The sequence below is a fragment of the Pavona decussata genome, unplaced genomic scaffold, assembly GCF_977016875.1.
Source record: "Pavona decussata unplaced genomic scaffold, jaPavDecu1.1 SCAFFOLD_85, whole genome shotgun sequence".
In the NCBI taxonomy this organism is placed as follows: domain Eukaryota; kingdom Metazoa; phylum Cnidaria; class Anthozoa; order Scleractinia; family Agariciidae; genus Pavona; species Pavona decussata.
Window position 1 is genome coordinate 1,952,246 of NW_028145503.1, and position 25,715 is coordinate 1,977,960.

The 25,715-nt window shown below is 41.0% G+C and overlaps 1 protein-coding gene, 1 long non-coding RNA gene and 4 pseudogenes across 4 annotated transcripts in view; 5 read left to right on the plus strand and 1 right to left on the minus strand.

The window, feature by feature from the left end:
- The window catches only part of LOC146475218 (uncharacterized), a 130,465-nt gene that overhangs the window by 98,365 nt on the left and 6,385 nt on the right, over window positions 1-25,715 (plus strand). The window lies entirely within an intron of this gene.
- Window positions 1-25,715, minus strand: part of LOC146475222 (uncharacterized) — a 92,697-nt gene that overhangs the window by 21,337 nt on the left and 45,645 nt on the right. For all 3 annotated transcript variants that reach the window (XM_085116096.1, XM_085116095.1, XM_085116094.1), the window contains 6 exons: window positions 4,855-4,954; window positions 3,336-3,383; window positions 3,029-3,154; window positions 2,845-2,907; window positions 1,867-1,932; window positions 200-349 (listed from right to left, as the gene is read on the minus strand). In XM_085116096.1, coding sequence (XP_084972222.1) covers window positions 200-349; window positions 1,867-1,932; window positions 2,845-2,907; window positions 3,029-3,154; window positions 3,336-3,383; window positions 4,855-4,954 — 553 coding nt within the window. The remainder of the gene's footprint in view (window positions 1-199; window positions 350-1,866; window positions 1,933-2,844; window positions 2,908-3,028; window positions 3,155-3,335; window positions 3,384-4,854; window positions 4,955-25,715) is intronic.
- On the plus strand, window positions 9,435-11,077 carry LOC146475223 (steroid 17-alpha-hydroxylase/17,20 lyase pseudogene; annotated as a pseudogene).
- On the plus strand, window positions 12,601-14,700 carry LOC146475224 (steroid 17-alpha-hydroxylase/17,20 lyase pseudogene; annotated as a pseudogene).
- LOC146475225 (steroid 17-alpha-hydroxylase/17,20 lyase pseudogene) lies at window positions 16,572-18,917 on the plus strand (annotated as a pseudogene).
- Window positions 22,498-25,059, plus strand: LOC146475226 (steroid 17-alpha-hydroxylase/17,20 lyase pseudogene; annotated as a pseudogene).

Consider the following 25,715-nt stretch of genomic DNA (forward strand, 5'->3'; position numbering starts at 1 on the left):
CACAAAAATAGTGTTCCTTGTCAACTGAAGCTTTTTTCACTTAGTTCTCTGTTTACCAAACGTTCGAGAACTATTATGTTGGTTTCACGTACTGACTGACAAAGTGGCACACCACCCTACCCCACTGCACACTAACCCAACTCTATCCCTATCCACACTACCCTTCCCCACTCCACTCCTGAAAGAAAATTATACTTACCAGTGACCTTGTCACGGATTCAACGTCCGCACTCCTCGAGACCAGCCGCTCAGTGGTCTCCCCATGGACTCGTTTCGTATGCTCCAGTTCTTCTTCAAGTTTCATAGCATTGGCTGTCACCTCCCCCCTTGTGGCCTCCACTGTTGCTACCTACAAAGATAAGGGGAAATAGCGGCGTCACTGGGGCATTGTCATGGAGATTTTTCTGCTCAAATATTTGACTAAGAACCTCTTTTCTAACATGAAATTACTCTTAGAGCACCTGGAGAAAAATATGAAATGATTTCTCCGAGGAAGAATAAACTACAATTGGTTTAAAAGCATTTTTCTAAAATACTCAGAAGGAACTTGAAAAATTGGCCAATTTTTTGCAAGTTGTAATCCATTTCCATCCTAGCCATCTGCAGGCAGAGATGAATTATTCTAGATTTTGTGCACTAGTAGGGTAAAAGTTAACAAATCTGAAAAATTATTTCAAATGTTTACATCCATACAAATATGTTTTTTTGGCTTTTTTGCTCAAAGAAAAAGGATAGAATAAGGATAAAATAGACTACAAATATATCCTGGAACAATAAAAAAAAAAAAAAAAAAAAAAACCAAACAAAACAAAAACAAGAACAAAAACAAACAAACAAACAAACAAACAAACTGGATTTTTCAGAGGAAGTACTAGAGGAGTAAACCAAACAACCATCTTTGCAAAATTCGAACAACCGTAAGCGAATAAGTGTTTCGCGTAAGCTTTGTTTGTTGATGAAAAAGAAATCACTCTTTCAATGTTACATTCGCTTTCAACGAAAGTTCTTAAAGTGTATATGACAGATTTTTTTTATTTGCTTGATCGAATATTTATGTCCTTCTCGTACGAAAATCGAAAAAATAAACTCGCTATCGATTTTTCTTCCCCTCATTTGAGGCGGTCAAAGACGTGAAATTTCACTTCCGGTTGTGTACAAAACCGCGCAAAGCGGAAAACTGGGGATAGTGGGCCTGTGACGTCAATACAAGAAAGCTGCTTTCGCGGGTTTCAGTGTTTTTCTTGTGCGAAGGAAGAAAACATGGTGCTGCTTTGTCTTGTGTACGGCTGTAGCGACAAGAAAGACGAGAAAAAGGGGATTTACATCCACCAAATTCCCTTCTACAGTGATACAAGATCGGAAGCCGTGAAAAGGAGACGAAAATGGATTTTATTCGTGAATGGAAGTCGAAAACACTGGACCCCTGTCATATACACTTAAAAAAAAAAAAACTTTCGTTGAAAAATACTCACACATCTTACTCTCTGCCTTTATATCTTATTATTTTAAGTATTTGTGTTTGTTCTCTGTCAAGATTGTCTCAAATCAATGTAAAAATTAGGATTTCCATAGGAATTTTATAGGAATTTCACCTTCGGAAGGTATTCCATCACATTATTTCCACTGTGCAAATGCCACACATTGACATTCCAATCCTAGCAGTATGCAGGATGTTTGTCCCATGAACCTAGTTTAATGGCCTTAGCTCCCACGAGTCTCCTGTGGGACAGTGGCTAAGCGTCCGAACTAGGTCTTAGGTTCGACTCCTGATAGGAGCACTCAGATTTTTTTTCCGAGTATGCCTGTGTCACTTACTGAATAATACATCATTTTCAAAATTAGGATGTATACAAGAAAAGGACTCACTGCATTCTCCAAGTTAATTAACTGGTTTCTCAGACGAGATCGCTCATCCTCCAACTCTTCACGAAGCTGGACAAAAACGAAAGAGAATTAATTTTCAACGCTAAAAATAACTGCAGAACACCTGGGTAAGTACCACGGGATTTTGAACTTTTATCGTGAAAATGGTGCGACAACAGCTTCACTTAGTCACAAAATAATTCTAGAACATTTAGAAAAAATAAATCAACTGTATTCTTGAAAGGAATAACCCATAACCTGCTCTAGTGCATTTTGGAAACGAAAACGCGAGAACTTAAGACTAAATTTTTTCAAGTTGCAATCCAATCTCCCCCAGTCCATCTGTGGCCAGAGCACTCATCGATAGTCTGAGTACACTGGGGTGATAATTTACAACAAATTTGAGCAATACTTTTAGGTTTCTGTTGATTAAAAACGTTTTGGAGTTTTGATATCACACCAAATTCCCGTGATACTCCCCCTTTACTATGCTAGCAGGGGAAAATATGAGAACAGCGTCAGAGAAGAATGGAAAATGGTTCAACGTCATGTGGCCTGGGGGAGCGGAGGTAAGCGGAAATAGAGAAAATTGTAGCTGAATCTTAATCTAGTTGCTGAGAAATCCAAGAATTATATAAGGCGCTGTTACACTAGGGAATTTTTTCTTGCAACTTGTCTCGCAATTTTCTTTGCGCCATTGCGACACAAGTTGCCCGAATCGTTGCCTTGTGTAACATGCCCTGAAATGAGCAATCAACATGGCTCGCAAAGTTTCTGTTGCAGTCCGGTTGCACGAAGTGGAACCGACTTCTACTTCTAGCAACGATTGGGGCAACAAAAAAAAATTGCTACACATGTTCATCTCAGGGCATGTTACACTAAGCATCGATTCATGCAATTTATGTCGGAACCAAATTGCGAGGCAATTTGCAAGAAAAAATTGCCCAGTGTAACAGCGCCTATGAGGCGCAAAATACATACCTTTATTTGCATCTCCAAAGATGTTTCAGACTGCACAAGTTTCTTGGATGTCTCGTTAAGTTCCTAAAACAGATCAACAACTATCGAATGAGAAACACAGGCACGACACTATTTGACACAGAACAAACAAACAAACAAACAAACAAACAGAAACAGCAAGTAACCGGACGCTCAATAAACAAACCTGTTGTAAATCTCGGATGTGAGCTTTCTGTTGCGCACTTTTTTCTTTTCCTTTATCAACATCAGATTTAAGTTTGTTGATCGTCTCCAAGAGAGTTTCTTGTTTCTCTGTCATAACGTGTTTACTCTGCGAAGAAAAATAAAAGTTGCAAAATGTTTACTGTTGCATGTGGCAATCTCTTTAAGTGGAGGATATACTGCGTTTGTTTGGAAAAGAAGACAGCTAATTAATGATGCATTTTGCGAATAATAAGCGATTGTATGCCCTGGAGTAAGATTATTGTATAAACTCCCAACTTTCAACTCACCTTCTCGAAATCCGCCCTCGCAGAAGCAAGCATAGAGTTAAATTTCTCCTGTAGAGGAAATAGAACTATCGTTAAATATTAAAACAACAGCAAAAAACAATCGACCGCGCCAAGAAAGCCCGGGAAAACATACATCAGTGCCAAGCGTAATAAAACAAAGAACCAACCAACCAACCAAACAAACAAAAAAAGAGCGAGCAAAAACTTGTGCTAAACACAGGAGAACAAGTGAAATCAAATTAAGAACGCAGTATGTTTTAAAGCGGTTTTTAATTGAGTATCGTGAAACCAAAACCAGAGTAATTGCACTGACCAATCACAACAGACGTAAACAACGCAATGAACCAATCAGAATTCCAAGCAAATACATGTAACTGGCGCCAAGCGCGGGAAAACGCGTGCATGCGAGCAAGGCACGGTTGGTTTTGGCTCCTCATTGGTTGAGAAATTGGCGCGTTTTGCTAGCCAATCAAAGACGACAAAAGAAATCGCCGACAAATGCTAACGCGTAAATTGGCACTACGATCGTACCTACTAATCGGCCCTATAAAATCGACTAGTGTAAACGAGCCTTATCCATACTAATGTGTTTTCGTTTAAAAACGCATACTTTTGGAAACGTTTTCGCCTATCGTCGACACTAAAACACCCAAAAACGCCGAAGAAAACGGATTCAAAAGTGGAAACTTTTAAAATGCATCGTTTTGAAAACACTTCGTTTTTAGTGTGCAAAGATGATCTCGGTGACGTAAACAGCGCCACCCGACATCGGTTCCGAGCATAGGAATTGGGAATTTTTAGTGGATTCCACGGGGTGGCTCTTCCATCCACTGTTTCCAGGTCGAATTGGAATTTGGAAATGTCAGTTTTTGTGGAGGGAGGAAAACCGGAGTACCCAGAGAAAAACCCTCGGAGCAGGGACGAGAACCAACAACAAACTCAAGCCAGATATGACGCCGAGACCGGGAATCGAACCCGGGCGACATTGGTGGGAGGCGAGTGCTCTCACCGCTGTGCCATCCCTGCTCCCCAGCATCTACACATGCCCAATCCCAGGAGTCGCTTTCATCGTTTTCGAGCGTTTTGGTGAGGACAGGTGAAAACGATACGAAAACGTTAACTGTGGATGGAAATATTTCGCTAAGGTTCAGGCGAGATGAAAACGGAGACTCTTCAAGGCGCATTCAGTAATCGAGAGATTTAGAATGACGCTTACAAAGAACGGCAAACGTCAGGAATGACCAAGTGACCATATTTACCGTCTATTTGCCGCTTGCTGTTTTCAGTTTCTCTGTCAAATCGAGTAGTTTTGCGTTAGCATCAAAGGACTGAATTATGTTGCACTACTGTCATCTTATATGCACTCATTTTTTCAAGTAAACATAAACCGAATCTCACGTTTGCCGTTTGGCGTAAACACGATTCTAAATCTCTCTAATGTGAACAAGGCCTTGACCGCAACAGGTTGCTGTTGTATGCAGAGCCTTTGGCAGGGAAACCAAAGCATCAATTTTCTTACCTCTGATCTAACAGAAGCTTCATCTTGCTTTCTTAGTTTCTCGTTGCTTTCTTCCAAACGGCGCCTCAACGAGTCGCAGTCACTCTGAAGGCTGGAAATTCTGAAAAGGACACGACAGCTTGCTAAATCATCATCAGTTTACCTTGAATTAGCCTTAATCATGCAATGATTATCTCGCTTTTGTGTCTGTATAAGTGAATGATCATCGCAGTTATATACGCAACTTAAGTAGTTGCGAAAAGAAACCCTGAAAAGAAAAAAACATTCAGGCTTGAACGGGATTCGAACTCGTGACCTCTCAGCTCTGCGAAACAGGTGCAGTGCTTTACCAATTGAGCTATCAAGCCAACTGGGAGCTGGTCATTTTGGAAATTCGTAACATACCCGAAGAGGTGATGAGAAGATATTAGTAAGTGACGATTGTGACAATTTAAATATTTATTACGAATTATTTTAAACAGATATGAATTCTTTTCATCTTTGTAAAGCGCTTAGAACAGAACTGGATAAGCGCTATATCAGTAGTTATTATTATTATTATTATTATTATTATTATTATTATTATTATTATTATTATCATCATCGTCATCCCGGTTATATAAGCAACTTAAGCATGCAGGTGCGAAAAAAAGCCTTTCTTTTCGCAACTGCTTAAGTTGCGTACATAACTGCACTTATTCATTCTTTCCTTCGTAGTTCAGATGTATGAATTTTCATATACTCATTTTCAACTTTGTGTCTGTAGACCAAACACCTTTACCCAAGGAGAATGAGCAGTACTTTTCTGTACTATACTTATTAGTTGCTGCATTGGGCGAGAGAACTGAAAGTGTGTTACCTCAAATTTACCCATATTAAAACTGGGTTTAATTCTCCATCAATTCTAAAGACTCCTCGACATAACTTTACATCGAAAAACAAAGCCGATAAAGTTAAGAAAGATCATGGGGGTGGGGTGCGGGTGCCCAATGTTGACATTAAGTTTATAGTCTTACAGGGCACCGAACTCAACCAGGGCCACCCAACATTGATCAGCCATTCACAGGTCACGTTTACAACAAAGGAGTCCGGCGAAATTTCAAAGTGTTGGTTTTTTTCGGTGGCCCCGGTTGAGTTTGTCGCACTGTAAAATTGGCGTGGATCTCAAGACTACTCAGAAACCCATGTGCTTCAGAGAATCTTGGAGTTGTCTTAGACTTTAACTTACAAAGATATGGTGGTAAAAACGTTCTTCTTGCGATGTAACTATGATGAAAATTGCCTTGATCAACTACAAATACCACCCTTTTGCAAGAAAATTATTCGTTGTCCCAGGGAACGTTCAAAGGAAGAGAACGTCAAAATTCGAAGAATCGCGACTTTTTCACCTCGGAAACCAGGCTGAAATTTCCCATATATGTTTCCCATATATATTCGTCCCGCAAATCGGGCCGCCATGAAGAGGAGTCCGAAAGGCCATCAATTAAAAAAATGCAGTGAATCGTTGGGGCAATTGGTTTCCTCTTCCAATAATTGATACTGTTTGATTGCAGAGTAGATATAACCAGGATTTAAGCAATCACTGTAAATACAATCATTGCCAAAAAGTATACCATCTAACTTCTTCAAACATAACTTTACTTGTAATCTTGCGTTAATATACAGTGTTATCAACGGTGCAGCGACTTTCAATGGAACAGTTTTCTGCAGTATAAGTAATCAACGTATTGCCTTGTTTTAACCCTTTAAACCCTAACAGTGATCAAAATCGAATTTCTCCATGTGATATCAATGCTTATTCAACTCCTGAGGTCATAAGAATTAAGAATATGATCACCCAAGGCGAATTTTCTTGATATTTTAATAACTTCTCCACAGTATTTCATAAGAAAAGTATGGGGAAAAGATACGAGAATTTGCTCTTTGCTATAAGGGGTTAAATGCTTAAGTAGAAACCCACAATGGCTTAAACCAAATGCAACATTTGGAAGTCAATGAATAAAACTTGCTTGCAAACGCTCACAACTGAAACCAAATTTTAAAACGAGCCATTTATATTCGGAGAGATGTTTGATCCGCTTACCTACCTGTTGTATTTTCGTGGTAGCACATTGCGTAACATTCGTGTGCGACCCCCAAAAGTGTACATTTCGAGATCTCAACATATGGCAATGTAATTGATACAAAAACCCCGCAAATTTCAATGAGTAGGATTTACTTCGACCTTTACATAAAGCTCGAAATCTGAGCCAATAATGTCCGAGCACGTGCCAAAGCCATTAACACTAGGTTCTCTTGTATGGCATTTTGTAAGAATTGGCCCAGTTTTGTCTTACTTTCCGTATATCACGCAATCAGGCAGCGCGTAAAACCTATTTCCGATCGACTGCCGTTTCGTGTTTTAACGTACCATGACCAAACGTCGAGGACGTGGAAATACTCACATTACTCGTTTTGCTGCCGCTGAATTGTAGACAAGCGAGAATGAAACAGAACGAAGCATGCGTTGTCTGCTCGTGGCAGGCGCTTGAAAAAGATATAGGGCGCGTAAAAAGCGTGGAGCGCGAGGGAGGGAGACACGCAAGGGTGAAAGTTGTGTCTCCTCTCGCGCGCCCTATATTTCTCTTGCGCCTGTTACGCAGGCCAGCTCATCAATAGCATTCGTGGTCTTCTGAGGCGACGACAACGCGCTTTCACGATTGCTTCTCGAAACACAATAATAATTTTCATTTCTACAGCCATCGTCGAGGTAAGATAGCTTACCAGAAAGAAATATAAGATTCGCCCGTCTGTCATAGACATAGCGTGATCAAAATATCTCAAAGCGTGGTCTTGTGATTACAGCTTTGAAAAGGCCCATGATGAAATATTTGCTTAACACATTTGTGGCTCGCTAAATCTCGATTTCAAAAATTCGTTCGTTGAAGCGTGATTGATAGGCCTTCAATCATGCTTAAGCTCTCCAGTGCGACCACAGCCTCATATCCTTCGAGATCCAAATTTTTGGCTGTTATTTATTGAGACCCACTGTACCATTTCCACCGTTTTCAGCTTATCAATGGTTAAGCAAAAAGAAAAAAAAAATTGTTCGGACAGGACCCCATGGTTAGAAGAATTTGGCAATTGTTGTTGAAGGTACTCAAAATTCAACCTCAGAGATCAGAGGGCAAGTCAAAACATTGATAAACCACACACGGGGTGATTAGTGGGCAACGAACACTTGTCCGGAATGTAAGCAGGTCATGTTTACACGCACGTGTTCCTTGCTCACTATGTGCCCCGGGGGGGAGCCTCAAGTAGGTTTTTTGGGGGAGGGTTATGTGCCGCCAAGCCTTCCAAATGTAAACCCCTTTCAAGGCTGTTGCCTCGGTGTTGACTTAAACTGTTCTTTACCGTTAGCTCAAAATTAGCGTTAAAACATTTTTGATGAGAGAGTTGAAAACCTTGGTTAATTTTTAATCGGGGATTAGCGTTAATCGGCTTTCGAACAACCGGCCCCAGAGCATTTTCTTGGGCGACACAGGCTACCGGGCTCCTGTTAGGCAGCGGCCTTGCATTCAGAATGATAACCAGTGCTTAGCAAAAGGAAATTTGCTTGACAATGGTGGATCAACGAATTAACTCTATAGTGTATGTTATATTGCTACGAAACCCAAGAAATGGCACACCCCCGGATTTGACCGTCCGTTGCTGCACCGACTGAGCTATAAGGCCAGACGAAAGCAAGCCGTGGGTGATTATGGTGGTAATTGTTGCAATGCAAATGTGATGGGTCCAAAGGAATATTGCACCGCTAACACTAAGGACACATATGATGGATAAGAGCATTAACTCTGTAGTTTACGTTAAATACTAAGAGAACCAACATGATCAACTCATTCATTCAATTTGCTCAATACCGGATCTAGCAAAATGCAGTAATTTTCAAAATCCCCTTTTGGGGATTAACTCTAACTCTAAGGAATTAACTCTAACTCAAGAAATGGCACACCCCCGGATTTGACCGTCCGTTGCTGCACCGACTGAGCTATAAGGCCAGACGAAAGCAAGCCGTGGGTGATTATGGTGGTAATTGTTGCAATGCAAATGTGATGGGTCCAAAGGAATATTGCACCGCTAACACTAAGGACACATATGAGGGATAAGAGCATTAACTCTGTAGTTTATGTTAAATACTAAGAGAACCAACATGATCAACTTTCATTCATTCAATTTGCTCAATACCGGATCTAGCAAAATGTAGTAATTTTCAAAATCCCCTTTTGGCAAGGTTTTTGCTCCTTGCTTGTTCGACTCACGACAAGTGAAGTAATACAGCTGTGTTTCCCCATGAATTCAAACCAATTCTACAGTTTGAAGGTAACAGGGGTTGAAATTTTACACCGCCTTCCAGAACATGTCTCCAATACATATACCCCGTTCAAGATCAGTAATCGCAAAATCATGACCTCTAAGGAGACACATACCCGTATAGGTCTTGTAAGCTTGGCCCCTCCCGACACCCCCGCCCTCCGCAATTATGTTATTTAAAGCTGTTCTCCCTGAAGGGGAACGCATCATATCATATTTTAACATAAAACCTATTTCACAGGGCGAAGCTAAACATGTTTGAAGAACTTGCGTGGTTTATTTTGGCAATAATTCTCGCTACAATGATTGCTTCTCGCCTCTCTGCATCTAAGCACCTACCTCCCGGGCCTTTTCCTTTACCTATTATTGGAAATGCACACAAATTGGCCGTCCAGTCACCATACCTAGCCCTTACGGCAATGGAGAAACATTATGGCAAAGTTTTTCGGCTGTATTTTGGTAGTCAGTTGACGATTGTCGTTGGCGGCTCAGAAGCTCTAAAAGAAGCTCTCGTTACCAAGTCCGCCGAATTCGCTGGAAGGCCGAAGACACACACGATAGACGTTTACTCACGCAACGCAGACAATCGCCTTTGCAGATTACTCTCCGCAATGGCGGATACATCGCAAGATTGTCGTCTCCGCCCTTAAAATGTACACCAGCAGCTTGCCGAAACAGAGATCAATCATCAATGAGGAAGTCTATCTGCTCTTGAAACGAGTGCAATCCTCAAAAGGACAACCTCACGACATCACGACAGAGGTTCGACTTGCAATAACAAATGTGATTTGCACTATGGTGTTTGGTTCAAGATACGAGCTCGAGGACCCCGAATTTTTTAAAGTAATTGAAATCAACAACAGAATGATAGCCATGTTTGGATCTGGTAGCGTTATTGATGCGATCCCATGGTTGAGGTTTTTTCCATTCAAGTCAGTTCAGAGGTTTAAGAAGATCTGCGAAGAGAGAGATGACTTATTTGGAAGGATTTATCGGGAACACGTGAAGGCCAATCCAGTGCAAGAGCCGCGAGATCTGACAGACACACTTTTGAAAGCAAAGAAAGAGGCTGAAGAGGAGGACTCTTCAGTTAAGGAATTCTTCACAGATCAACACGTTATCTTGACCATGAGCAAAATTTTTCTTGCTGGACTGGAGACCACTGCAAGTTCTGTTTGTTGGGCGCTGTTGCACCTTATTCACAACCCAAAGATTCAAGACATGCTGCATCAAGAGCTTGACGACGTCATAGGACCAAATCGTTTACCAGAACTCAAAGACAAGAAGTATTTGCCACATTTGGAAGCGACCATGACCGAGACTCTACGTCTGTCGGGTGCCCCAGTTGTATTCCACAAAAGCGTAGTGGACACCACTTTGCAGGGATATCACATTCCAAAGGATAGCACAGTGCTGATCAATCTATGGTCCCTTCATCACGACCCAGATATATGGGATGCACCCAACGAATTCAAGCCTCAGAGATTCCTGAACAAGGATAGCAAATTTGTTCTTCCAAACGCAGATCATTTCCATCCGTTTTCAGCCGGGCGACGACAATGTCTGGGAGAGTCTTTGGCAAGAACAGAGTTATTCCTTGTGTTGGCACGGTTGCTGCACAGCTTCAGGTTTGAGAATCCACCCGGATGCGATTTGCCTTCACTGGAACCCATCACAGGGATTGCAATAATGCCAAAGCCGTTCAAAGTCTGTGCATTCAAGAGGCATGCTAATTGAACAACCCCACCAGTTATTACAAGCTCCAGGGAATCACACGTATTTTCCAATGTATTAGACATTACTCACATCATAAATGCTTTGAAACTATAAGTTTACTTAAGTACAAGGAATCACTACATACAGTGGCCGCAGCTGTTGGTCATGTTTGCCACCCGTTATTACAAGCTCCAGGGAACAAGACGTATTTTTGATATTGCTCACATCATAAAAGCTTTGAAACTATAAGTTACTTTTTTTTATCCACCTTGGTCGCAGTATAATCTCAAAAAAAATAGTTTTCGAACAATTTTTTTAAAAGGGTAAACTGGCGTGGAGCACTGAACGAACTTAATTTTAAAACTTTTTATTATCGGACGCCTTTCGTTAACTTCATCAGGGATTTGTTTAGGTAACCCGGCACTGCATACAGTTGTCACAGGTCAGTGTTCATTGAAAACTCCCTACAGTGTTCAAATAGATCAAGTTATGCGTACCACATTTTATATCATTTTATCCACTTCGCGGTATAATCTCAAAATTAAACTACGATGACGACGTGCAATCCTACAAAACGTTTTTTTCTTTTCTTGAAATAGTAACTTAAAAGAGTTGTCAGGTAACATCCAGCTTAAGAGATCAACATACGTAAACATCTCTATATACCTAACTTAATTTAATTGTTTTCTTTTTCTTCTGTAAATATTGCTTGTAACCACTGATAGCCTCAACTAACTCTTGCTAACTGCGGGCAGTGCACATTTCTTCTAAGATTTATGTCAAGAATCGATAAACTGAACAAATTGAGAAAAACAGTAATATCCCATAATTGGCGGATTGAGGACTCAACTTTGAACTTTTGATGTGACGACGACGTGGGACTTGAGCTGGAAAACTGCATTTCAGTTTGTCGGAATGTGCCGCCTAATTTCGACATTAAATAAAGTTCGATATTAAAGTTGAAAGTTGATTCATGTTGTCGGAGGTTGTGTTGCAAAGTTGGAAGTTGAGGGGATCAATGTTGACATAATATTAAAGTCTGATGTTGATCTCTTAAGTTGGACGTTACGTAACAATCTAGATTTTTGGCGGAGATGGTACGCCATATAAATCCAGCATAGCTGTAAACACCCCACAACTGAAACCAAATTTTAAAACAAGCCATTGATATATTTGGAGAGGGGTGAAATTTCATCCACTTTCCAACAGGTTTTATTTTCGTGATAGCACATTGCACAATTTCAGTATTTATGCTCCAATGATTTTATTAGCTATGCAAGTTTTTTTGTCTTTTACTTGTTCAAATTCACTGTACCATTTCCAACCTTATCAGTTATCTAGCATTAACTAGCCAAAAAGAGCCATGTTCGAAGAAGTTGGCAATCATTGTTGCTGAAATTATTGAAAATTCAACCTCACCGATCAAAGGGCGAGTCACAACGGAAGCCACGTTCATCTGCAATGGAGTCCACATGTACAAGTCATGTTTACACGCATCATGTGGTCTCACACTTACCTATGGGGGAGGGGGAGGGGGGTACGCCAACAGAAATAATACAGTTGGGTTTCCCTATAAATTCCCATGAAGAAGTTCTCTAAAATCACAACCAACAGTTTGACGCTTCCGGGGATTGCAATTTTACACGCCGTTCTAGAACCTGCATCATCCAAAATATATACCTCATTCTGGATCAGGAATCGCAAAATCATGACCCATTAGGCGGCACATACCCGTATAGGTACTGTCAGTCTCCCCAACCCCAGCCCCCAGAATTATGTTATTTAAAGCCGTTCTCACTGAAGAGGAACGCATCACAATATCAAGCCTATTTCGCAGGGCGCAAGCTAAACATGTTCGAAGAACTCGCGTGGTTTATTTTAGCAATTATTGTCGTTTCAATGATTGCTAATCGCTTCTCTACATCTAAGCACCTACCTCCCGGACCTGTTCCTTTACCAATTATTGGAAATGCACACAAATTGGCCGTCAAGTCACCATACCTTGCCCTTACGGCAATGGAGAAACATTATGGTAAAGTTTTTCGGCTGTATATTGGTAGTCAGTTAACGATTGTCGTTGGCGGCGCAGAAGCTCTTAAAGAAGCTCTCGTTACCAAGTCCGCCGAATTCGCTGGAAGGCCGCAGACAAACACGATAGACGTCTATTCGAGCAAAGCAGTGGCAATCGCATTTGTAGATTACTCTCCACAATGGCGGATTCATCGCAAGATTGTCGTCTCTGCACTCAAAATGTACACCAACAGCTTACTAAAGCAAGGATCAATCATTAATGAGGAAGTTTACCTGCTCTTGAAACGATTACAATCATCAAGTGGACAACCTCACGACATCACGACAGAGGTTCAACTGGCAGTTACAAATGTGATTTGCACTATAGTGTTTGGTTCAAGATACGAACTCGATGACCCCGAGTTTTTAAGCGTGATTGCAATCACCAACGGAATTTTCGCGATGTTTGGATCTGGTAGCATTGCTGATGTGTTCCCATGGTTGAAATTTTTTCCATTTAATTCAGTTCAGAGGTTTAAGAAGATCTGCGAAGAAAGAGATGACTTATTTGGAAGGATTTATCGGGAACACGTAAAGGCCAATCGAGTGGAAAATCCGCGAGATCTGACAGACACACTTGAAAGCAAAGAAAGAGGCTGAAGAGGAGGACTCTTCAGTGAAGGAATTCTTCACAGATCAACACGTTAGCTTGACCATGAGCGAAATTTTTATGGGTGGACTGGAGACCACTGCAAGCTCCGTTTGTTGGGCGCTGTTGCACCTTTTTCACAACCCAAAGATTCAAGACATGTTGCATCAAGAGCTTGACGAAGTCATTGGACCAAATCGTTTACCAGAACTCAAAGACAAGAAGAATTTGCCACATTTGGAAGCGACCATAACCGAGACTCTACGTCTGAAAGGTACCACAGTTGCACCCCACAAATGCGTGGTGGACACCACTTTGCAGGGATATCACATTCCAAAAGATAGCACAGTGCTGATCAATCTATGGTCTCTTCATCACGACCCAGATATATGGGATGCACCTAATGAATTCAAGCCTCAGAGATTCCTGAACAAGGACGGCAAATTTGTTCTTCCAAACGCAGATCATTTCCGTCCGTTTTCAGCCGGGCGACGACAATGTCCGGGGGAATCTTTGGCAAGAATTCAGTTATTCCTTGTGTTGGCACGATTGCTGCACAGCTTCAGATTTGAGAATCCACCCGGATGCGATTTGCCATCACTCGAACCCATCACAGGGCTTACAGTAATGCCAAAGCCGTTCAAAGTCTGTGCGTTCAAGAGGCATGTTAATTGAACTACCCTACCAGTTATTACAAGCTCCAGGAAATCAAACATGTTTTTCAAGGTATTAGGGTTTGCTTACATCGTAAAAGCTTTGAAATGATAGTTTACTAAAGCACAAGTAACTAATGCATACAGAGGCCACAGCGGTTGGTCATTTATTAACGTCAGTGCTCATTGAAAATTCCCTACACTGTAAATGACAGTTCAAAGGAGTTAGCTGTCAGTAAAGACAGCACCAGAGAACAAACGTGTGCGCGGACTGATATAAAATTTACATGTTATATAGTGTCTCATGACGCAGTCTTTCAAGACGTCGATTGCCGGCAACATTCGCATTGTGTAGTTCATGCCTTTTTCAAGTGTTGTTGTTGACTATAACCATTTAATTGCGAGTTCATTTCTTGGGTCGTCTTGAAAACTTGAGTATGTCACGCCTTTGTGGGTACAGGTTATTAAAGTTGATTATGGACAATGACACTATGAATGTTTCTGATCTATTCAGTCGTGCGTGACAAAACATGCACTGAGCTTCAATATCTTATTTACTGTTGTTAGGGTTTTATCCACAATGATAACTTAAACCACCTTGTACAGTATAACCAACAGCACCACAAGAATGCACTGTTCATTAGGTTTCGTTTGAATGGTTATACCCAAGGATTTCATCCACAGACACAGAAGTTAATAGACAACAACACAGGAAAGTACAGCTCAGTAGCTTTCATCTGAATGGTAACACTTTACCATTGACGATTTCATCCAGACTCGTAAGTTAAAACTACTTTTTATTATAAAGCTCAAATGGTCCGCGCTGAAAAGGAGCATTCTGATTGGCTCCCTGAGTGGTCCGAATTTTCCTTTACGGACCGCTAAGATGGACCGCTTGCGTTACAACGTGCTCTTGAATGGGGCAAAGTTTTCAATTTTAACAACAACAACAAAAACAAAAAGCAAAAATGTTTAAAATTAAAGTTATGAAATAGGAACTGTTCAAGCCGTCATGTCAGAGTTGTTACTTTCTTGCACTTTTTCTCGCACTGCTTCAACATGAACAAGTTTCACGCGGACTAGAAAACAACAGGCGGGAAACTCTACATCATAAAAACCTTATTGAACTAGCTTGTTTGGTCCATATTGGGAAAATATTGGTCTAGTCCTTTTTTGGCAAGTTTATGGACCGAGCGAAAAAGCTAGTTCAATAAAATATATGTATGGCATAATAAACACCACCACAGGAAAGTACCTTGTACTAGCTTTAATTTAACAGGCCACTAAAAAAAAAAAAAAAAAAAAAAAAAATCGGTACCAGGCCCAGTAGGAATACCAAGGTCTAGAACCCAAAGACATGCAAACTCTTATGGCACGGGCTGCAAGGCTTCTTTGTTTGTGACTGAATTGTATATGTTTAACTTAAGTCTAATTATATGTAAATCCTCTGTATGTTTATTTTAAGATGGATGAATAAAGCTTATTATAAGTGCAGTGAATCGGTGGGGCAATTGGTTTTTCTTCCAATAATTGATACTGCTTGATTGCAGAGTAGATATAGACAATCATTATAAATACAATCATTGCCAGAAAATATAGAATCCAATTTCTTCAACCATGGCTACGCGTATCTTACCTTAATAAACAATGTTAGCAACGGCGCAATGACTTTAAATGGAACATTATTTGCATTACAAGTAATTGGCTTAAACTAGATGCAACATTTTCAGCACAAAAACTGGAAGTCAACTAGAATTGTTTTCCCCACAAATGAAACCAAATTTTAAAACAAGCCATGTATACATTTGGACAGGGGTAAAATTTCATCCGCTCTCCGACAGGTTTTATTTTCGCGGTAGCGCATTGCGCAATGTACTTATACTCCAATGGGTTCATTGGCTATACAAATGTCTGTCTGTTTTTTATTAAAACTCACTGTACCATTTCCAACCTTATCAGCTATCTTGTATCAACTAGCCAAAAACAGCCATAGTCGAAGAAGTTGGCAATCATTGTGGTTGAAACTATTCAAAATTCAACCTGACCGAGCAAAGGGCAAGTCACAGCAGAAACCACGCTAAGCTGGAATGCAATGGAGTACACAAGTCACGTTTACACACATGATGGGGTCACTCACTTACCGATAGAGGAGGGGGGGGGGGGGGGTACGACAACTGAAATAATACAGTTGTGTTTCCCTATGAATTCCCGATGAACAAGTTCTCTAAAATCACAACCGACAGTTTGAAGCTTCCGAGGATTGCAATTTTTCACCCCTGTTCTAGAAATCGCAAAATCATGGCTCATTAGGCGGCACATACCCGTATAGGTCTTGTAAGCATCCCTCACCTCCGCCCCGGATTTATGTCATAAAAAGCCGTTCTCACTGAAGAGGAACGCATCGTAACATCAAGCCTATTTCACAGGTCGCAAGCTAAACATGTTCGAAGAACTCGCGTGGTTTATTTTGGCAATTATTGTCGTTTCAATGATTGCTAATCGCTTCTCTGCACCTAAGAACCTACCTCCCGGGCCTTTTCCTTTACCGATTATTGGAAATGCACACAAAATGGCCGGCCAGGCACCGTACCGAGCCCTAACGGCGATGGAGAAACATTATGGCAAAGTTTTTCGACTGTATATTGGTGGCAAGTTGACGATTGTCGTTGGCGGCGCAGAAGCTATAAAAGAAGCTCTTGTTACCAAGTCCGCCGAATTCGCTGGAAGACCGAAGACACCCACGATAGACATTTACTCACGCAACGCAAAGACAATCGCCTTTGCAGATTACTCTCCGCAGTGGCGGATTCATCGCAAGATTGTCGTCTCCGCCCTTAAAATCTACACCAACAGCTTGCCAAAGCAGGGATCAATCATCAATGAAGAAGTCTATCTACTCTTGAAACGAGTGCAATCCTCAAAAGGACAACCTCACGACATCACGACAGAGGTTCGACTGGCAATTACAAATGTGATTTGCACTATGGTGTTTGGTTCAAGATACGAGCTCGATGACCCCGAGTTTTTAAAAGTAATTGAAATCAACAACAGATTCATAGCCATGTTTGGATCTGGTAGCGTTGTTGATGCGATCCCATGGTTGAAGTTTTTTCCATTCAAGTCAGTTCAGAGGTTTAAGAAGATCTGCGAAGAAAGAGATGACTTATTTGGAAGGATTTATCGGGAACACGTGAAGGCCAATCCAGTGCAAGATGCGCGAGATCTGACAGACACACTTTTGAAAGCAAAGAAAGAGGCTGAAGAGGAGGACTCTTCAGTTAAGGAATTCTTCACAGACGAGCACGTTATCTTGACCATGAGCGAAATTTTTCTTGCTGGACTGGAGACCACTGCAAGTTCTGTTTGTTGGGCGCTGTTGCACCTTATTCACAACCCACAGCTTCAACACAAGTTGCATCAAGAGCTTGACGAAGTCATTGGAATAAATCGTTTACCAGAACTCAAAGACAAGAAGAATTTGCCACATTTGGAAGCGACCATAACCGAGACTCTACGTCTGTCGGGTGCCCCAGTTGTATTCCACAAAAGCGTAGTGGACACCACTTTGCAGGGATATCAAATTCCAAAGGATAGCACAGTGCACATCAATTTATGGTTCCTTCATCACGACCCAGATATATGGGATGCACCCAACGAATTCAAGCCTCAGAGATTCCTGAACAAGGACGGCAAATTTGTTCTTCCAAACGCAGATTATTTCCATCCGTTTTCAGCCGGGCGACGACAATGTCTGGGAGAGTCTTTGGCAAGAACAGAGTTATTCCTTGTGTTGGCACGGTTGCTGCACAGCTTCAGGTTTGAGAATCCACCCGGATGCGATTTGCCATCACTCGAACCCATCACAGGGATTGCAGTAATGCCAAAGGCGTTCAAAGTCTGTGCGTTCAAGAGGCATACTAATTGAACTACCCCACCAGTTATTACAAGCTCCAGGAAATCACACGTATTTTACAAGGTATTAGGGTTTGCTTACATTGTAAAAGCTTTGAAATTATAGTTTACTAAAGCACAAGTAACCACTGCATACAGTGGCCACAGCAGTTGGTTATCTATTAACGTCAGTGCTCATTGAAAATTCCCTACACTGTTGAAATAGGACAAGTTATGTTTACCACATTTTATATTAGTTTATCCATTTCGCAGTATTATCTCAAAATAATAGTTTTCGAGCACCTAAGAGACAACAATAAACTACGATGACCACGTGTATTCCTACAAAACGATTTTTCCTCGCAAATGGCACTTCAAAAGAGTTACCTGTCAGTATAGACAGCACCAGAGAACAAACGAGTGCGCGGACTGATATAAAATTCAGATGTTATATAGTGTCTCATGACTCAGTCTTTTAAGACGTCGATTGCCGGCAACACTCGCATTGCTTAGTTCATGTCTTCATCAAGTGTTGCGGTTGACTATAACAATTAAATTGCGAGTTCATTTCTTGGTCTTCTTGAAAACTTGAGATTGTCACGCCTTTGTGGGTACAGGTTATTAAAGTTGATCATGGACAATGACACTATGAATGTTTCTAATCTATTCAGTCGTGCGTGACAAAACATGCACTGAGCTTCAATATCTTATTTACTGTTGTTAGGGTTTTATCCACAGAGTCATAACTTAAAACCACCTTGTACAGTATAACCAACAGCACCACAAGAATGCACTGTTCATTAGCTTTCGTTTGAGTGGTTATGCTCAAGGATTTCATCCACAGCCACAGAAGTTAATAGACAACAACACAGGAAAGTACAGCTCAGTAGCTTTCATCTGAATGGTAACACTTCACACTTTAGGATTTCATCCAGACTCGTAAGTTACAACTACTTTTTATTGCGTTCGACGAAGGAGAACGCAAGCCTAATTTCGTTTTTGCGTCCTGTGTCTTTTGAGTTGGTGTGCCTGTGTACGGCTATGCAGAACTTTTTGAGATTGCTGTAAGGACACCCAAATAGCCCCCCCGCTTGAGTTTTGCAGGGGCATGTGTCGGCTGGGAAACTGGTGCGAACTTATGACGACTCTGACCTCGTTTTCGCGCTAGAGCCATCTTTTTAGTCTCGTTTTCGCATAAGAGTCGCCCCCTCGTTTTCGCGTTGGAGCCATCTTTTAATGTTGCTAGCGGGTCGAGTTTTACGTGTTGCGTGCTTGTTGGTGTGCTTGCTTGGGAGTTTGACCCTTTCTTGGCGTTTGGTGTGCTTGCTTGTCGAATTCTGGACTGTGCTTCCTGGCTGTGTGGACTATTATCAGATAAGTTGTGTTGTTTACGCTTGAAGTTAGAGTTACTGGCATTTGGAATCTTGCGAAATTATTGCGAAAGCTTATCGATGTTCAGTTCCTTCGTTTCAGCGGGAGTGGAGTTTCACGTTCTTGCATCGCTTTTGGTGTGCTGGCTGGACGGCTGTGCTTCGTTAGGGAAGTTGCGTTGTTTAAGTTAGAAAAAAATACTTTCGGGTGAAATTTAGATTTATCAACGCCTTCACGAAGTGTGTACGACTGCGAAGACACATGGATAAGTTCAGCGTAGTGTTGTTTACCCGTTTCACTACAAGAAACCAACGCTGTCTTGCGCTGACTAAATCTAGAGACAAGTTTCGTAGTTTCAGCAAAATATATCACATTTACTTTCGGAGATGTGTAGCTCGGCAAATAATTTACTTACCGAGTTATGTAGATCGGCAAATGGCCATGATTTGTGGTCACCAAAGCAAAAAGTTGCCGAGTTGTGTAGCTCGGCAAATGGCCATGATTTGTTTCGAGAAAAGCAACATTCCTAGTGCGAGTGAAACGAATTGGTGAAGTTGCAATGGCAAACACTTTATCGAGTCATTCGATTATAAGGGATTGCAAGCACTCGGTGGTACCCAGTTTTTGTTATTGCAAGGCAACGTTGGTTTCTTGTAGTGAAACGGCCACAGTTCGGTTCCGTTTTACGGGGACCAACTCTGCGAGACAGCCGCCAACTTTGTTTGCGTTTTTAATTTTGTTGGAGCGATGGATGTGCGCACGTGTATGCTTGAGCTGGAAAGAGTTCGCTCTTCAAGCGTTTTCTCGCTTCTTTGCTAATTACAAGCGAAAGTATTGTGCGTTTTTTAATCAAGGAAATGCTGTTTTCGAAGGTTTGATTCAAAAGATTAAAGCATAATTATGTGCAGCGTACTGGTTTAGCGAGGTTAAAAGCGATCGCGCGTGTTTCAATTCTCGACTTGTGAATTAACAGCGGCCAAAAAGTCGCAATATTTTAGTTTCGCTTCATTCACTGTTAAACTGGGTTTAGTGAACAAGTTATCCAGTCATCTATCAGTGGAAGACACGGTTACAATCTGAATCAGTTGATAGAAAATGGAGAAAACGTGACTTTGCCTTTTGAGATGATCTCAATAATATTTATGCAAATTTGTAACGCCACGCCGAAGATGTCTCGTGGCGGCTTTCAATGTCTGCTCAAAGGCAATGGCATATGAACGGCCACGTCGAAGTTTCCCCAGTTCCTTGCCGAATTCTACCGTAAATGTTGTACGCTTTAAAATAAGGAAATGCTTTTTTCGAAGTTTTCATTCAAAAGATTCAAGTTCAATAAAGTATAATCTCGCGTTGCGTACTGCTTACGCAGCAAATATATTTTTATATAGTTTTTTCTTTCATTTAGTATATTTTAGCTATTTATTTATTTAGTTGTTTATTTATTTATTAAGTTGTTTAGTTATTTATTTATTTATTTATTTATTTATTTATTATATAATTATCAATCTTTTGGCTTCTATTCCTCTATTAACGTGAAACTCAACTCCTGCAACAAACGAAGGAAATGAACATATCGATATGCTTTCGCAAGATTCCAAATGCCAGTAACTCTAACTTCAAAAGTAAACAATGCATCTTCCCTGATAACAGTCCACACAGCAAGGAAGCACACTCCAAAATTCGACAAGCAAGCAAACCAAACGTGAAGAGAAGGTCGAACCCGACAGGCAAGCGCACCAAATATCCATTATATTATAAACACTGGGTTATACAATGATAACATTCTTTTGCGATTTAAATAAACATGTGAAAAATATCTGGCAGTTAATGTAACTTTCTTTTCCCAAATGGTCGAACGCATCTCACTAATCTCTGATTACTACTAGTTATAAAGCTCAACTGGTCTGTGCTGAAAAGGAGCATTCTGATTGGCTCCCTGAATGGTCCGAATTTTCCTTTACGGACCGCTAAGATGGACCGCTTGCGTTACAATAAGCTTTTAAAAGGGACAAAGTGTTTCAATTTTAACAACCACAACAACAACAACGACAAGACAAAAACAAAAAATGTTTGAAATTAAACTGATGAAGTAGGAACTGTTCAAGCCGTCATGTCAGAGTTGTTACTTTCTTGCACTTTTTCTCGCAATGCTTCAACATGAACAAGTTTCACGCGGACTAGAAAACAACAAGCGGGAAACTCTTTATAATAAAAACCTTTTTGAACTAGCTTGTTTGGTCCATATTGGGAAAATATTGGTCTAGTCCTTTTTTTGCAAGTTTATGGACCGAGCGAAAAAGCTAGTTCAATAAAATATATGTATGGCATAATAAACACCACCACAGGAAAGTACCTCGTACTAGCTTTAATTAAAGAGGCCACTAAAAAAAAAAATATTCGGCACCAGACCCAGTAGGAATAACAAGGTCTAGAACCCAAAGACATGCAAACTCTTATGGCGCGGGCCGCAAGGCTTCTTTGTTTGTCACTGAATTGAATATGTTTAACTTAAGTCTAACTATATGTAAATCCATTGTATATTTATTTTAAGATGGGTGAATAAAGCTTATTATAAGTGCAGTGAATCGGTGGTACAATTGGTTCGTTCTTCCAATAATTGATACTGTTTGATTGCAGAGTACATATAAACAATCGTTGTTAATACAATCATTGCCAGAAATATACAATCCAACGTCTTCAACCATTGCTGTGCCTATCTTACCTTAATATAAACAGTGTTGGCAACGGTGCAATGACTTTGAATGGAACATTTTTTTGCATTATAAGTAACTGGCTTAAACTAAATGCAACATTTTCGGCACAGAAACTGAAAGTCAGCTAGAACTGTTTTCCCCACAAATAAAACCAAATTTTAAAACAAGCCATGTATATATTTGGACAGGGGTAAAATTTCATCCACTCTCCGACACGTTTTATTGTCGCGGTAGCACATTGCGCAATGTACTTATACTCCAATGGGTTCATTGGCTATGCAAATTTCTGTCTGTTTTTTTAATTAAAACTCACTGTACCATTTCCAACCTTATCAGCTATTTAGTATCAACATAGTCGAAGAAATTGTCAATCATTGTGGTTGAAATTATCCAAAATTCAACCTGACCGAGCAAAAGGCAAGTCACATCGGAAACCACGCTACGCTGGAATGGAGTACACAAGTCATGTTTACACGCATGATGGGGTCGCTCACTTCCCCATAGGAGAGGAGGGGGGGGGGGGGTGCGACAACTGAAATAATACAGTTGTGTTTCCCTATGAATTCCCGATGAACAACTTCTCTAAAATCACAACCGACAGTTTTAAGCTTCCGGGGATTGCAATTTTACACCCCTGTTCTAGAAATCGCAAAATTGTAACCCATTAGGCGGCACATACCGGTATAGGTCTTGTAAGCCTCCCTCACCTCCGCCCCGGATTTATGTCGAAAAAAAAAAAGCCGTTATCACTGAAGAGGAACGCATCGTAGCATCAAGCCTATTTCACAGGTCGCAAGCTAAACATGTTCGAAGAACTTGCGTGGTTTATTTTGGCAATTATTGTCGTTACAATGATTGCTAATCGCTTCTCTGCACCTAAGAACCTACCCCCAGGGCCTTTTCCTTTACCGGTTATTGGAAATGCACATAAAATGGCCGGCCAGGCACCGTACCGAGCCCTAACGGCGATGGAGAAACATTATGGCAAAGTTTTTCGACTGTATATTGGTGGCAAGTTGACGATTGTCGTTGGTGGCGCAGAAGCTCTCAAAGAAGCCCTTGTAACCAAGTCCGCCGAATTCGCTGGAAGGCCGAAGACACACACGTTAGACGTCTATTCACGCAAAGGAGTGGCAGTTGCGTTTCTAGATTACTCTCCACAATGGCGGATTCATCGCAAGATTGTGGTCTCTGCACTCAAAATGTACACCAACAGCTTGCTGAAGCATGGATCAGTCATAACCAAGGAAGTTCACCTGCTCTTGAAACGAGTGCAATCCTCAAATGGACAACCTCACGACATCACGACAGAGGTTCAATTGGCAATTGCAAATGTGGTTTGCACCATAATGTTTGGTTTAAGATACAAGCTCGATGACCCCGAGTTTTTAAAAGCAATTGAAATACCCAAAGCAATTTTCGCGATGCTTGGATCTGGTAGCATTGTTGATGTGTTCCCATGGTTAAAGTTTTTTCCATTCAAATCAGTTCAGAGGTTTAAGAAGATCTGCGAAGAAAGAGATGACTTATTTGGAAGGATATATCGAGAACACGTGACGGCCAATCGAGTGCAAGATCCGCAAGATTTGACAGACACGCTTTTGAAAGCGAAGAAAGAGGCTGAAGAGGACTCCTCAGTGAAGGAATTCTTCTCAGATGAGCACGTTATCTTGACTATGGGCGAACTTTTTATGGGTGGACTGGAGACCACTTCAAGTTCTGTTTGTTGGGCACTGCTGCACCTTATTCACAACCCAAAGATTCAAGACATGCTGCATCAAGAGCTTGACGAAGTCATTGGACCAAATCGTTTGCCAGAGCTCAAAGACAAGAAGAAGTTGCCACATTTGGAAGCGACCATAACCGAGACTCAACGTTTGTCGGGTGGCGCACTTCAACCCCACAAAAGCATGGTGGACACCACTTTGCAGGGATATCACATTCCGAAGGTTAGCACAGTGCTGATCAATCTATGGTCCCTTCATCACGACCCAGATATATGGGATGCACCCAACGAATTCAAGCCTCAGAGATTCCTGAACAAGGATGGCAAATATGTTCTTCCAAACGCAGATCATTTCCGTCCGTTTTCAGCCGGGCGACGACAATGTCCGGGAGAATCTTTGGCAAGAATTCAGTTATTCCTTGTGTTGGCACGGTTGCTTCACAGCTTCAAGTTTGAGAATCCACCCGGATGCGATTTACCTTCACTGGAACCCATCACAGGGCTTGCAGTAATGCCAAAGCCGTTCAAAGTCTGTGCGTTCAAGAGGCATGCTAATTGATTTACCCTACCAGTTATTACAAGCTCGAGGGAACAACTCGTATTTTTCAAGGTATTAGAGTTTGCTTACATCGTAAAGGCTTTAAAATGATAGTTTACTAAAGCAAAAGTAACTACTGCATACAGAGTCCACAGCGGTTGGTCATTTATCGAAGTCACTGCTCATTGAAAATTCCCTACACTGTAAAAATAGGTCAAGTTATGGTTACCACAATTCATATTAGTTTATCTACTTTGCAGTATAATCTCAAAGTAATAGTTTTCGAACACAAAAGAGACCACAATAAACTACGATGAGCACGTGTATTCCTACAAATGGCAGTTCAAAAGAGTTACTTGTCAGTATAGACAGCACCAGAGAACAAACAGTACGCGGACTGATTTAAAATTTACATGTTACTGTCTCATGACGCAGCCTTTCAAGACGCCGATTGCCAGCAACATACGCATTGCGTAGTTCATGTCTACATCAAAGTGTTGCAGTTGACTATAACCATATTATAGCGAGTTCATTTCTTGGCCTTCTTGAAAACTTGAGATTGTCGCGCCTTTGTGGGTGCAGGTTATTAAAGTTGATCATGGACAATCACACTATGAATGTTTCTGATCTATTCAGTGGTGCGTGACAAAACATGCACTGAGCTTCAATATATTATTTACTGTTGTTAGGGTTTTATCCACAGAATCATAACTTAAAATCACCTTGTACAGCATAACTAACAGGAACACAAGAATGCACTGCTCATTAGCTTTCGTTTGAATGCTTGTACTCAAGGATTTCATCCACAGATTGTTTGGTCCATATTGGGATAATATTCGTCTAGCCCTTTTTTGTTAGTTTATGGACTGAACGAACAAGCTGGTTCAATAAAATATATGTATGGCATAATAAACACCACCACAGGAAAGTACTGTGTACTAGCTTTCACCTGAGAGGCCATTAACTAAAAAAAGTTCGATACCAGGCCTCGTAGGAAAACCAAGGTCTAGAGCCCAACGACGTGCAAACTCTTACGGCGTGGGCCGCAAGTCTTCTCTGTTTGTGATTGAATTGTTTATATTTAACTTAAGTCCAACCAGGAGCCATAACCAGGGATGGAGACCGTAAGCGTGGGGTCCACGCGTCCCCATGTGTTGTACCAAAAAATCAATTTTTAGAAAAAATTGCGCCACCCTTAACGTCATAAACCCGCGCGGATACACGCTTATTTGCGTGGGGCTAAAACCTTATATGGAAAATGGAAGAG